This window comes from Protomyctophum bolini (genome assembly GCF_963924005.1).
Source record: "Protomyctophum bolini genome assembly, chromosome: 18".
Taxonomy (NCBI): domain Eukaryota; kingdom Metazoa; phylum Chordata; class Actinopteri; order Myctophiformes; family Myctophidae; genus Protomyctophum; species Protomyctophum bolini.
The window spans coordinates 25921514-25937114 of NC_137879.1; the positions used below are offsets into that span (position 1 = coordinate 25921514).

General features: G+C 42.3%; 1 protein-coding gene across 2 annotated transcripts in view; it reads left to right on the forward strand.

The window, feature by feature from the left end:
- Window positions 1-15601, forward strand: part of vti1a (vesicle transport through interaction with t-SNAREs 1A) — a 154006-nt gene that overhangs the window by 5676 nt on the left and 132729 nt on the right. For both annotated transcript variants that reach the window (XM_080788694.1, XM_080788693.1), the window contains exons 2-3: window positions 2509-2567; window positions 3710-3820. In XM_080788694.1, the coding sequence (XP_080644820.1) occupies window positions 2509-2567; window positions 3710-3820 (170 nt within the window). The remainder of the gene's footprint in view (window positions 1-2508; window positions 2568-3709; window positions 3821-15601) is intronic.

Below are 15601 nucleotides of genomic sequence, written 5' to 3' on the forward strand. Positions count from 1 at the left end.
GGTTCAGAAAGCAGTCTTGAAAAATGAAAATTCTGGATGGTTTAAGATGAGAAATCTATTTTGGCCCTAAGCTATACAGCTTTACACAACTAGGGCTACTATATATTTTTAAACCTTTTGAATATTTTTGCCTGCTAGTGGCGCACCCCCGATCCAACCGATATGCCCATGGAGATCTCTGTATCTGTTAGACCTCGTCCCTTTTGTGCCCATTATGGAGAATTGGAGATCCTGATGTCATCAGTATATCACCATAATGGGCTTGGCCCCTTTTGTGCCCATATATGGAGCTGACTGATTTGTTTGCACCTGATGCCATGATGTCACATTGAGGTTGGACAACACACTCCATATTACCAGTAAGACGCCTTGAGGGCTGAAACAACAGAGCTTCTTTAAATACGGCACAGTTCAGAAGCAGGAGTTAAACTATTAATCTGGTGTCCGTGAGTTCAGATGTCTGGAGATCAATCATTCTGTTGAGCTGGTTGAGTGATCATTATGAGGTCAGATCAACATATGGAATTAATTCTGTCCTGGCCATATATGGAGTGTGTCTTGAGTGTACAGGGTTTGATTGATTGATTGAAATATGTATTAACAGTTTGCAGAATTACAGTACATTTCAAGCACAACTCAAAGACTGTTGAGTGGACGACCCAATAAGGCATTACACTTGTTTACAAGAGGGTCCACCTTGTTCAATTCATCAAAACATTTAGAGACGTACAAATAGACACTATATAGTCAAAGAGCAGAACAGGAATTCATCATAAAGGAGGTAAAAAGGGAAAAGAAACATATACAGTGAGGGGAAAAAAGGGTGGGGGGGGGATTCAGATTTTACGGGCGCCAGTTTCGAATTGCAGCCGTCCGTAGGTAGGTGCCCTTTGAGAGCGGTTTTGAAGGAGTCAAGGGATTCACATGTCTTAATGACTGTTGGTAGGGCGTTCCACATTTTGGTGGCATTACAGCGAAAATAATTTAGTCCCTTGTTTATGCCGAATCTGGGTTGCACATGGTTTGTTGCACTCCCTCTGGTGTTGTGGGTGTGGACTTCGGTCAGATGCAGTCAGATGCGGTCAGATCAGTTCAACATAAGGAATGAATTGATTCTGTATCATCATTTATAGAGATGGAGACAGTATAAAGACCTAAGAACTGGACGGAGTGATATCCACTTTCTTGGTAGTAGTAAGGACTCAAGCAGCAGCTGGTGAATAAACTGCATCTGATTGATTTGTTCAGCGAGGATAGCACAGCTAGCCGTACCTTTAGGCCTCTTAGTCTTGTTTGTAACTGTACTTTTATATCGAAATCTTTGTTGGGGCTGAGATGAAATTAAACATTTGGTGTCATTCATGAGTCATAGCTATACAAGCATGTCAGAGCAACATGCAACACTAATGGAAATTAATGCGAATAATTTTAAAGCCCATATTCAGTACTCTTGGCTACATGGCTATTTGTTTGATAAAAGTTTAATTCTTCAATACATTTTAGTATTTTCTGAAGTAGAGTTGACTGTATGTGACACAGGTTAAACAGACTGAAGGTGCAAAACATTGTATGCTGTATAGACGAATCCACGTCTCCATCTAGACGTGGATTGGAATCCACCTAGGCTATATCGTACCCTACTGTACGTGACCGGACCAGGCCGTGTAACGCTGTTGTCGACTACAGTATATAGATCATTAGAGAAGCATAACATGCTTTTAAAATCGTACACATCCATCCATATAGATTAAACGGGCACCTATAAACAGACAAAAACAATCGCATAAGATGTTGATGACTAAAATGGACTTGCCTAATCACTCTATTAACTCTCATCCATTAACCATGGCGTCCGTAAAATTGTCAAAAACAGCTAAAATAGATGTACAAGATCAAAATGCATCTGCTCTTCTCACAATTTCTAAAATGGGACTTTATTTGTTAAAACAATCAAGTGGCACCTTATAACGCTAGTATGCTACTCACGTTACCTCTCATACAACAATGTTCAGCATAGCACAGAATGGGCACGAGTGCACACACACACACACACACACACACACACACACACAGGCTTCTTAGGAACATTGGCAAGTCCTAATGAGTTTCAACGGGTAATGTGAAGTGCAGCCACGGGGTGAGGCGCCGAACAGCGCTTTAGTCATCCTGAGTGGGACTCAAGACTTCTGGCAAGCGAGCAAAGCTGACACCTCCCTCTCCCTTTGAGTCAGGCACGAGGTGTCTCAGTGCCTCTCCTCAACACAGCCCCAACAAAGGCCCTCTCGTACACGCCAATAAATAAGAGACATCAAATGTGGGCTCTTCGTGCTGAGAGAATGTGTAAATATATCTTCAAATGCGTCCTCGTGTGTTGTTTCCTTTCTCTCTCTCCCTCTCTTTCCATTGCGGGGGAGTTTGGTTTTGTCATGAAGCACTGCTGCTCCGTCGACTGATCAATATGTTGCTGTGTTTTTTGTGTGTGTCTGTGTGTTTTCTTCCCCCTTTCAGAAGAGAAGACGCAGCTGGTTCTAAATGTCGACAAACAGCTTGAAGAAGTCAGAGAGTTGGTACGTCTTTGATCAGTAATTTTCTGCTCTTCCCATTTCCTAAATAATGAATTTACACAAGGGTGGGGGAGGAGACGATTGTTTTCAACCGGTGCCAGACGAACGGCACCTGTATTATCCTGGCGGTGACATGATATACACACACACGTGCTTCATATGGCAGAGGGGAGGCTTCCACTTCGCTACTGGCGTGATTACATTTCCTGTAATTTCCTCTTTAGCTGACATCCCGTGACACATTTCATGCCATTATCTTGAGGTGCCAGTGTGCACGTCTCATTTAAAAAAAATGAGAAAGTCAACTGACAGACAAATTGTTGTCGCAGTTGTCTTATTATGTCACAGTTATTAGTTTCCTAGCAGACATGCCGTTGGAGGCCTGTCTAGCCATACGTCAGATGTACTTTGACTTCACGCTGTACAACAGTGTTCGGGCCCCTGCGTGCATCTTTTACAGTGAAGGGTCCTCAAATTTTGATTGTGTATTTACAGATCCACGGTTTTGCCTGACAACTTTTTTATCAAAGTTACGTGACACTAGGATCTAGCAGTTATGTGTATTATATTTGTACACAAACATCGGAATAAATTAAAATTAATGCCACTGAAGTACCTCATTTCAAAATGTCAAACATTTTCACAACTGTCAACATGTCTTGCTGTCGAGTATCTTTTATTTTTCCATAGATGCCAACATTTGGCATCATTACAGTGACACTTATTACAATGAATATGGTTACTAAAGTAAGGAAGTGTAAAGTTTTGAGCAGCTGTGAATAAATTATCTTAAAACATATGTACACGTACCACTGTGACTTACAATTGATGCAAAATGTAATTGTGATCGTCCATTTTGAGTCTTCTTTTGTGCTTCCCTGTATAAAGCTGTACTGTTTGTATGTCGCAAACTTAATTTATGTTGCTTGCCGACAATAATTTAATTTCAAGCTAACAACGTGTTGGGAGGGGGGGCGGGGGTCGCGAGACATGGCCAAAGCATTCCCGGGGGTCCCGAGCCAAAAAGGTAGAGAACCCCTGGGCTAGAGTGTAATTTCTGCTACGTGTAATTGCCACTGTTGTACGACAAAGTAGAAGACAGGACCTAAGTGGTTAATGCAGTGATTGGTGTGGTGGTGCTGCAGGTGGAGCAGATGGACCTGGAGGTGCGTGAGATCCCTATCCAGAGCAGAGCCATGTACAGCACCCGACTGAAGAGCTACAAGCAGGAGCTGGACAAGCTGGAGAAGGACTTTGTAAGTACTCTGGTCTTTCCACACATCTGTGAAGAGACATACACATACTCACAGTAGCACCATTTATACTAGGGCGACAGGGCGTGCAATCCAACTATAAATTACAGAAATCTATCTGTCCTTCTGTCGTATCTGGAGAACTGATCGCCTTCATACTGATGTGTGCACTGGTGAGATGATGCCACAGCGTACACATGCAGTGACTTCACAGCGTGCGTGTGAAGTCTGTCTGATCGGCAGTTCTCCAGACGTGTACGCAGACTGTGCTCTTATGTGTGGCACAATTGCATGTAAAGTCAATGCAAAGGTGACCGTTGCCTGCAAACAACCCAAAATGCATGCTCAGCCACACACGCACACACTCACACACGCACGCACAAATAAAGTCAATACACTGGGGCATTTTTAAACATTCTTCGTACCATTGACTCATGGCCGTGCCTCTGTTGTAGAGCTACATGATTATGGCAAAACGTATAATCACTATAATGGGTCCATATTGAGATCAGATATTTAACACATTGACTGCGGATCACGACATTCCAGACTTAATTGATAAAGAGATCTTTCCGTGCGGATCACGACATCCCTGACTTTTTTTTTTCATTGTTTAATTCACTGTTTTTGATCACTTTTAACCGTCATAATCCAACCGACGGATTGCTAGAACGTGTACACATGTCCTAGCGCATCAAACGAGAGAAAATATTCTGGTTTTTTCCCGTTTTTTTGGGGGGGGGGTGGCCTCTCCTTCTGCACCATACTCCTTGCTCTTCGCGCATGTGCGTTGTCGTTCACTTCCCTGTTTACGGCTCAGAAAGAATGCCTCTCAGGGCTTCTGGGAAATTGAGGCGCAATGCAAAGTCTATGAAAGGCAATGGCGGCGTCCGTGTCTCCCAGTTACCCGCTGCTGCTGTTGTCGGGACAGTGGAATATTTGAGGTGTACTGTACTGCTGATGATGCAAGGAAGTGATATGTCCACTATGTCAAGTCAATTGGATGAGTGGTTCGTTCTCCAGAAGCCAGACCAGGCATTCAGATCTGGGTATACACTAGTTAGTAGACTGTTTCCCAAACAGTGGGTCCTGACCCATGTTTGGGTCACGAACCAGAACCACCCTTTATGGACCATGAGTCCTTTATTTTATTATATATATTTTATAAACACTTTCAAGTATGAAAAACATAACTCTAACCCTAGAAACAACATGTTCAGAAAATAAATAGAAATGGCAAGAAAACGTGTCACACCGTGATGCGAGATCAGCTATTTTCACTCATTTGGGTCCCGGTGCAACATCAAATTTCTCTTTTGGGTCTCGAGCTACTAGTATAACTAATTCTCTCATATTCTGTAGATGGTTTGTGATTCTTGAACCAGTACCCAGTTATTGGCTGTTCCTTTCAGATCAAGCCATCTCATTGGCCTTTACCCAATAATGACCCTCTCAGGTCCTTATCCCGAACTCCATTCCTAAACTTAAGCATAATCCTATAACCTAATCCTATAAGCCATAAACCTCATGCCTAAACATAACCATTTGAACAATTTACCAGAATTTAGGTCGGCTTCGCTCAACTGACTGGTCACGCAAATCAATAATAATACTTATTATAGCCATAAGTATGATGTCATGCCATCTCTGGAGGAACAGCTACTTACTAATCTGAACAATATGAAATATTAAACATTAAGCTAAAAGTCTGAAATGATGCACACATGCATACATTATGCACATGGATGGCGATCATTTGTTTATCACAGCCTTATGTATTCACATTTTATCGACTCTTTAATTGAATAACTAGATTAACATTGCCGTCAACTGTCAACCTTACCGTCTTGTTGGGATTTTCCAGTTGTGTGTAAGGAGGGGCTAATTGACTAAGTTAGCTTGTACAAAGCTTCCTTTTCTCAGCATGTACAGTATCTCTGTCATTGCTGTCAGGTTAATTGTTTGTTGGCCAATTGCGTACCTCCTGTACAATACTTACCGCTCTTCACAGTCTCCAACACGTGCCCCTGTTTACAGAAATTGTCTCCCAGTCTGGCAGCTTACTTTCACAAGCTTACTCCGAACACTGCCTGCCCCCACCATCTCACACACATGCACGTACGCACGCACACTATCAGACCTAAACTGAAGGTCAGTGGTACGTCTGCTTCAGTTAATTCAGAGTCTGTTTTTTGAAGTTGTGAGCGCCGGTGCCCGTCGAGAGCAGGCCTGTGTGTGTTTGTGTTGACTGTATAGTGTATACAGAATCTGACCTTGTTTAGTAATTCATAAATAACCATGTCTGGACTTGATCTACAACCTCTATCAAACCTTAATGAGGAAGCCCGGTCTTATGGGCTTTGTCACTTGCTTTGTACTCCAAATTGTTGCCTCACCGAATTTGCTCAAGGTTTTTAAAATGAATAATCGATATTTGCTCACACTTCCTGAGAAACACATTTTCCAAATACTACTTTTTGATTTGTTTGGGGGGTTTCTTTTCTTCCAATTTCACCTTATTATTTGCAAACATATCTATTTTTTATACACATCCTTGTCTTATAATTAAATGTCATTATTCATACATTTTATTTTCTGTTGTATAATATGATTACTTTGCTGATAATGGCACCCCATCCCCTTAGTAGTATTGCCCCTTTAAAGTTCAGCTAAATTGGAATAACTTAGCCAAAATACTTATTTAGCCTTTTGTATCTGTCTTTGGATTTTTATTGTATTCCTGTTTGAATTAGTAACTTATTTTTCATGGCTGAAATCTGCAAAAACCTTTATGTTGCAAAGTGGTCTCATCCTCCAACCTGGCAACAATAGCACCAACTTGCTTCAGGAATACCTGTTGACAAAACAACCGAACTGCAAAGCTCACAATGCATTGCATTAGACATATTTGGAAATCATAGCTGTTGGGTGGAATCCTTGTCCAAAAAAGTTCCCTTTTTTATTATTCTTATATTACAATTTAAAATAGTGAAAATAGACGATTTACAAGCATTAACAACAACACCTCGCATCACAAGGCGTTGTGAGCTTGTGGATCTGCGAAGTAGCAGGGTATTACTTTACAAGACTTTACAGATATTAAATCTATAAAATATGGATATAAGAGGTTACAATGTTCCCCTATAATGACATGCCCAATATTGGTTAAAAGTGTTTCATGTCTAATTGTATCGGCAGTATAGGAATAATGTTTTATTTGATTGTATCCAGATGAGAATCAAACCAGGGACTATTTTAGGATGGGCGATGAATCCAAATTACCCTGCATTCCCAAAAAACATGCGGCACAAACAAGTAAACAGGCATTGAAAATCCTGCTCTGACGGCAATATCGGTGACCAGTGATCTGCCGGTACGCTGCAGAGTTGTGTGAACTCGGATCACACGGGATCTATGCACCGAGCGGGCTCGCTTTCCTCACCGTGGGCATTTAATTGGGCCCACGTTTAATCTCTTCGCTCTCCCCCTCCATCCTTGCCGTGGTTAATTATCAAGCAATTGACACCTGCTGTGCCGGATATTGGTGCTAATTTGCATCGCTTGCATTTCTTTACAGCTTGCCTTATGGCTCGGATTGAGCGGAGCTTCTCACGACAACAGTATGCAGTATAATAGGCTGTATATGTTTTTCATAATCATATGTTTTTTTAGCAGATCTACAAGCTCACAAGGTCAATGGTCAAGTTGAATAAATATTGAGGGTTTAAGTGGTACAACATACAAATGTGTTTCTCCGTCACAACCTCCCGACCGTGGTTTTAGTTAGTTTTCGACGTTCTTGTGTTTGTTCACTCACTGTGTTTTGTTATGGCATTGATGATAGTGCTACAAAGAGAGAATCAACCAGGTGCTCGATGGAGGTGCAATAAAAGTTTAAAAGTAAAGTAGCTTCAAAGATCAGTGGGACTGGAATACTAGAGAAAGCAGATCGCCGCCTTTTCTTTACTGATGATAGTGCTGTTGAGAATTGCGGGTCCCTATTTCATCTCTCTCCCAGCTAAGGAGTCAGTGGCCTTAAAAGACCCCTGCTCAAAGCTTATGAACAATACAATAGATTAATATACAAAGCTGTTTGTACTTTTTAGAACTTTAACTATGATACTATATAATTCCTTGGCGTTACAGGCTTTAGCAAATAGAAAATCGGTTAAGGTCATTACACACTGGCGAATTGGCGACGCGATATATTCGTGCGAATAATTCACATTTTTTTTAAAACAATTGAAGTCCATGCAAGCTTCCACATCAGTGGCGAATGTGCGAATGTGCGAAAATGCGACCGTTTTCGCTCTTTATTTGTTCGCTCTGGTGTCGTATTTTGCAGAGATTCGCAGGCGAACTGCAACATGCAATATTTCTCATTTTCAGATCGCGTCGCTAATTCGCCAGTGTGTAATGACCTTTAGAGTTGAACCAAGCAACATTTTCAACAAACATGGTGGACAAATGAAGAAGAAAACCCTCCAAAACATTTGCTTTATTGTCACACAGTTGCGACACAATGCTGCTCTCTTATTTTCATAGAATCATTTCCACATTTCAGTATTTGTGCTTGGGTCAAAGCATCACTACCCATCACGATCCCCCAAATTCCCCAAGTTCCCAAAGCTCCGAATTCAGTCGCCCCTCAGATGTGCCAAATGCTTTAGCCGAAGCCCAGGCCATGTTGTAACTTCCTCCGGGCCCCAAGAGCGCACGGCATTGGGCTCTGAAGGCCTCTACTAGGAGGGTAAAAAAAAGGCCATCTCCTCTCCTTTTCATGTAAAAAGCTGTGGTCTTTGTTGTGCTTTCCCAGGATATCAAGGCCCTGTCAACCCACACCACAACCCCATTTCCCCCACTCCACCCCCTACCAGACTCCTGGGGGGGTGCCCCCCCGTCCCCCTACCCGACTGCTCTCTCATCCTCTTGCTCACCCACGGTTTGAAGTCTTCCTGCCACCAGTGTGCCATATATTGAGACCCTGTTTTTGTCCGTCCGTCCCCCCCTTCCAGAAGGGGGCCTGAGTCAACATCGTTAACCCTGCCATTTTATACGGGGCAATGTGTCAAAAATAACAAACAGTTATCAGAGATAAGTTTGTGTGTGTGTGTGTGTGTGTGTGTGTGTGTGTGTGTGTGTGTGTGTGTGTGTGTGTGTGTGTGTGTGTGTGTGTGTGTGTGTGTGTGTGTGTGTGTGTGTGTGTGTGTGTGTGTGTGTGTGTGTGTGTGTGTGTGTGTGTGTGTGTGTGTGTGTGTGTGTGTGTGTGTGTGTGTGTGTGTGTGTGTGTGTGTGTGTGCGTGCATTCTCTCTCGCTTTCTCTACACACACATATGACCATCTGGTTGACAGCTTAATTTTGATAATGGGCGAGCTTCAACTGAAAATCCTAAACTGTGTGTGTGTGGGGGAGGGGGGGGGGGGGGGGACATGGAGATAACCCCAGTTTGATGGAGGCGTTGTGTTTAAGTTGCGGGAAGCAGAACGGTATGCCTTTTAGCGATGACTTTGATCAGGCAGTAGAGAGGCCTAATGGAGGATTAATTTAATGAAATCTATTGGCTAAACAGAACCTCCATCTTCAAAGGGCCAAGTTTTGGTCGGCCCTGATGGGGGTGCACGCACATCACCCTATGCTATCTCAGGATGCACGCCGATATGCTGAGTATCACTTCATCTCTGAGATTGTTCAAATGGAGGGTTCATTTTATACTCTCAGTCAGGGTTGACTTGATGCTCAAACAGAACCTTGCTGTGTAGGGCAGTGGTTTCCAACCCTTTTCTGGATCAGGGCCCACTTATATAAAATCCTGAAGGCCCACCCATCACCTGAAATGCTGCCGTGTTAAGTGGTCAGATGGGTGGGCTGGCCACGTGCATTTTCAGAGCATCACATAATGACATTTTTTAAAGAAAAAATAACATGGCATGTATTATTATTATTATTTTTAATAATGAGTACTTTTTCCACCATGACATGTCCAGAGTAGGTTTCATGTGGTTAACTGTCATCTTAATGACACCTATCAGTATTAGGCCCATCTACTACTGCATGTTTGGAACATCAAAGCCTAGACTTACTTGTCCTTTGCAAATATTTCTTCTAGTCTATTTCATTTCTGTAGATTTGTTGGTTCGGGCGCCTGATGGAGGGGAAAGGAACTGGTTGGAATAACGTGTTCCTTCCACGCACTACGTCCAACCAGGGAAACTCCCCCCTGTCAGGTGTAAAGGAGCAACTTGGACACTCAGGCATGAAGGAAGCATGAGTTCAAGTCCGTTTCTCTCCCCAGGTTGGCGGAGGGTGTGTAGAGCCCAGGATCACATTAGATAATTGACACATGGGTGAAAAATGGGTTACAAAAAAAGAAAAAAGATAGCATAGCTGTACTGTATTTTTGTGAGGGGCACCAGCCCCTCCAACGCTTGGCTTTTCATTGTGACGTCATGTGGCAGCCAAGTCTATGGACATTTTAATGTTTGCTTTAAGCATGCCTCACCCGTGATGTTGTGTGGCAGCCAAGTCTATGAACTTTGTGTGTGCCCCCAAGTGCCCTTCACTTGAACAATTAGTTCAACTAAGTTCCATTGTGGTGTCAAAATGAGAAGTTATGCTCAACGTTCAGCACTCTCCGTAAGGAACTTCCTAGATGAACACACATCTGAACTGCACTCTCTGTAAGGAACTTCCTAGATGAACACACATCTAAACTGCACTCTCTGTAAGGAACTTCCTAGATTGAAACACATCTAAACTGTAGCTTCGTATTTTTAACTTACTGCAGTTGCAACAGCAGAAATCAGTCCATCTTAAATTAACCAAGTTATACACAGAACAAAATGACAAATCTAATGTGCATTATTTATCTGCAGAATTCAATTATTAGTCAACAAAGGGTTTTGAAATTAAATTCACAGATTGCTGTTGCTTCTAAATACCCTCCAAAGAGCCGCTGTTCCTCTTCTCTGCAGCAGATGGCGACATTGCTCCAGGAATTCAGGCCTAGTCAGGCGTATGACAAAGGCAATATGGTGCCCATTTACCAATTAGAGTGCTTTCTTTCAGTTCTATGGGTGAATTTGCTATGATAAGTCTCTCTACCTATTGCTATACCTGACCTTAGCCTGTGTGCTTTGGGATAGAGCTCATGAACAATTAATTGACAAAGAACTGGTGTTGTGAAGAAGGCTCCCATGGAATTGTATGCCCTCACATTTGCCTTATTTCTTCAGCTTCTCCACTGCTGTTTATACCCCTGAGTGTGATGCTAAACACAAATAAAAAGGAAAGAAAAGGTTGTGAATATAAAGGTGACATTTCTTCTCAAAGTGGCATTGCAAACATGTCTGTGGTAGTTGTCAGTTCCTAAGCCCTCTCCCATCCAATCATTCAGGTTATTTCTAATTCAACTTGTTTTCGCATATTTAAGGCCTCAGACCTTTTCAATCAACACACAGCTTCCAAGTTCAAATGTTAGATGTTTATTCATTAAGGATCCTTGACTCTGTTAAACGCCTAATTGCTCTTTAGTGTTTATTCAATATCAAGCTTAAACGACTTTCATTGCTGGTGAGAATAGATCACATTCTTCTGTCTGTAAGTGCAAATTGGTGCCAGCGCTGGTCAAGGCAGTCCTGTTGAGGGTGTGATGGTCGTTGCACAACTTCTTATTTGAATTTGGACACATTCATTTCCTCGTTTTGAATGGATAGGATGTATGGACAGGTTTTGTAGATCCGTGTGACAAACGGTTGTTGACTATTTCTTCAGGGACCATGATATCATTGAATCCTGAGCGTTCTTGAATTGCATATCATTATCCATATTTGTCCTCTGATATTAAATTACTAGGCCAACCGTCATAGGAACGATTGCCTCCGTAACCTCAAGTATTTCCTCCTCTATTCAAATAAGTCTATTAGAGCATTGTTGGGGATTGCAGTCACGGTCAAGTAGCATCTCTGGCCTGCTTTTTACTTTCATAAAACCTTTAGACTGAAAGCCTCCCCGATGTCTACCCACAGAGATAATTAATGCATTTCCAAAGCGTTTACAGAGTCAACCAGCCTTGAAATATTGAACAGTTTATTCACCAGATACACTGAGGTGAATGGAATGGAAAACCTTTCCGGCACCGATCCCATAGTTGTTTTCTTTCCACCCGTTTGACTCAATTTAACTGTCTAATAAGTGGTCACCAATGACCTTCAAGAAATAATGAATAAAAAACAAATTGTTAGGGCAAATATTGAGTGCCATACTTCTCCCATGACAATATTGGTTTTAATTCAAATGTGGAATGTAGATGACTTTATGTTTCTATTAAATCTGTTGAGTTCTTGCACTTTGTAAGTCGCTCTGCATAAGAGCGTCTGCTAAATGCCTACATTGTATCGTTCTGCAGAAACTTAAAATTTCTCTCTCTTTTGTTTTTGTTTTCTGTTTAGTGTTTTAACGGGTTGAATTGACTAGGATTGGAGTTGAGGCATGACACTTGACTTTGCTGCGCATAGCCCTGGCTGCATCGCTTGGTACGCATAAAGAATCCTGTCAATGTGAAGTTAGCCATAAGCAACAGCATCCTTTTTTCTGGTTCCAAACCCAGGAGCTATTGGTTTGACTCTGAATCTGAGGGTCATCCACATTCGGTTCATCACCATCAATGAATTAACATTTTTTCCTGGCTTCTTGAGATCCTATACCTAGAATATAAAGACTTGCTGTATTTTTCCCCCCATTGTGAAGCCTCTGGTTGAGGTCACTGTGTGTTATAGGTTTTATCAAAAGTAATTATGGTGAACTGACAAACAAAAGAAAGCATGATAATGTCTTCTTATATATTTGGAGAAGAATGAACTAATGAAGTGTATATACAGTATGTTATGTTTCTTGCCCTGGTCTGCTGTAATTATATCTTATTTTGTAAAGTACTTTTATTATTATTATTTTTCTTCATACAAATGAAGTTAATTATTATAAATAAATAGAGGCTCCTCTTAAAATAAATCTACTTCAGATTCAATAGCAAGTAGTGTTCATGGACAAGTCATGGTCATGAAGACGATCCAGTTGTAGCAATTAGTGGTGAACTCATCTTGATCCAGTAGGCTGAGCTAGCAGCCTCAGTAGTCTGTAAATGCAAAGTGGCTTGGCAGAAAGTTTATTCTTTATAGACTCATCATCATAAATACCTCATCGTAAATACCTTATTTTAAGAGGCAAATGCCGATCATTACTTTCAGATTTATGTTTGAATGGGGGGGGGGGGGGGGGGGGGGGGTATAGCTACTTGTAGGGGTTCTAGATGTGTGTCATTGTAATCCATCTTTGGCCCCACATCCTCAATTGCGGTGACTCCTACATGCAGACGGCATGACAGGCGAACATTAGTTGGATGTTAGACACTTTAAATCGCCTTAGATTGGCTCAACCCTTCTTGTTCTTACTAAATACTCTTGTGCTGGCAAACCATTGAGGAGCAAACGCAGATTACTTCCGTTTTATGGCATGTCGCCTAACAATGGCGCCAAAGTCTAATCACGCACGACCGATTATAAAAGACCTCTTGGATTGATGGGGGATATTCTGTTTTCCAAGTGCAGATTTAAGATGTAAACAAATCAATCTTTTTCGCTGCTTATGAATTCTGCCTTTCATTCGAAAGCTGTTGTGTGCAGCAACTTTTCCCTGGGCTCTTTATGGATTTAGGTGGCGTTTGTGGCTTGTCGTTGTCCTTTGAGTGGACATGAAGGCAGGAGTCATTACCGATTGAGCCGTGTGTGTGTGTGTGTGTGTGTGTGTGTGTGTGTGTGTTGTGAAGCCATTCTTTCCCATGGATGGTAGTGTGATGGCCAAGGCCCGGGTGAAGGACTGTGTGACAAGAAGGTTGTTGGTCTCCTTCCTAATTGGTGGTGTGACTCATTATTCACAATGTCACACATAAAACAGCATGATTATGTGTGGAATATGTTTGATTGATTTTAATATTGATTGCATGCTTTATTAGTAGTTTTCAGAAAAAGAGCACAGGGAAAGTACAGTCGAATACAAGATCTGCTAAGAGGATTTAAACCCAAGAAAGCCTATGGCTTGTTTCCATTGGGGTCCTTTTGTACTCAACTCATCGGAAAAGTCAAAGTCAAAAGTGATAGATTCTGGTGGTTGTGGGGTACATTTTCTGTTGTCCCTAGAGCTACGGAAATTTGAATTCACTAACATAATTGTTGAAGTCAAAACTTTACTCCGATTGAGGATATTTGTCGCTGTTGTTTGGCAGTCGTACACAGCATGACAATAAACGATACCTTGATCAGCAATGTACTGTATCACAGACACTCAGTATTTTGGTAGTAGCTGTATTCCAAGGAACATGGTGTGTTCACTGTTCAGATAAATTCTCAAAGATAAAAACCAAGCCAGACACCACATAACTGAACCAAGTGGTGTCTTTTTTCATTTATTTTGACTGTTTCCTCACTTTACTGTATATGTACCGGATATTATAGTGGAGTCAATTCCTTGTGTATATTTCTTCTAAATAAATCAGTGTATTGTTCTATTTTATTGTTTAGTAATGGTAACTTGGGAAGGTGCATTGCCCAGATGAGTACCCTGGATGAAACGAGTAATTTTCTCAGGTCACTTGCCTCGCTGTGATTTACGCGGTCATCTGTGTTCTGCGGCTCGTCGCCGCCAGTCAGCGCTCTGAAAACACGGAACCTGTTATTCGTAAACAGCACCCCGCCCTTCTGCCTCCACTTCTTTATGTTAACACCTGTCTGTGTGGCTCGGCTGATGCACATAATGCCCGGAGCGCAAGTTCTGTTTGTCAGTGTGCAAATTCGGCCCTTAGCCGTGCGCGCCATCATTTCCTCTCTCGCTTATCTAACCCCACACACACACTACACCACCACCATCACCACCACCAACCAAAAGTCACTGCACTTCCCCACACACACACACACACGCCAACACTGTGACAGCGATCAGTATAGCTTTCAGACGCTTGTCTGGCTGCCTCTGCCATGAAGTGAAGGCCCTCCCAGGTCCCCTCTTCTGTCCTCGGGGCCCGTGTGATTGAGTGACTGGAGTGAGCGGGGGCCAAAAGATAATAAGGGAGGAAATATAAAGACATGGGCCGATGATATGATAACTCCCCCATCCCTCCCCATCTAGTCTCTACACCTCCCCCTCCACCCCCCTTCACTTTCTGTTCTTCTCTCTGTCCTACCCCCGTTTTTTTTCTTCCTTTTTTTCCTTTCCTGACGAGCACCGAGGCTGTCCCACACGCCGGTGTAAACCAGAAGTGACATGTGACACCCAGTCCCCAGTGATGTGCTGACAAGCGGGTACTAGAATAGGTGACACTGTGTATTTCTCTTTTTTTCTCCTTTTCTTTTTTTTTTTTTTTTTTTTGCCAGACTGGCTTAAGTATTTGGTGTGTGTGTAAGGGGAGGGGGTGTCGGATTCATGAAGTATTTATGAAATATATTATGAATCATCTGGTAGTAAGCCTGTGTTTCTGAAGCAGGGTAACAAATGAGCCTTAGAAAGCGGTGGAAAGGGGCCATGGCAGTTGAGAAGCAAATATTGAGGAAGAGCGTGTCTCTCTCCGGCGCTCGCCGTTGGTTTTCTCCTCCCCTGTTAAAGGCAATGTGTTTACCCAGGGATGAAATCCTTGAGAAGGCAACAAAGTCACCCCACCACTACCAGCGCCACTGACGCCACCCCATCAAACTGCATTTTCTCCTCTCATCCCTAAGTGCTTCTAATGAGGGAGCGTG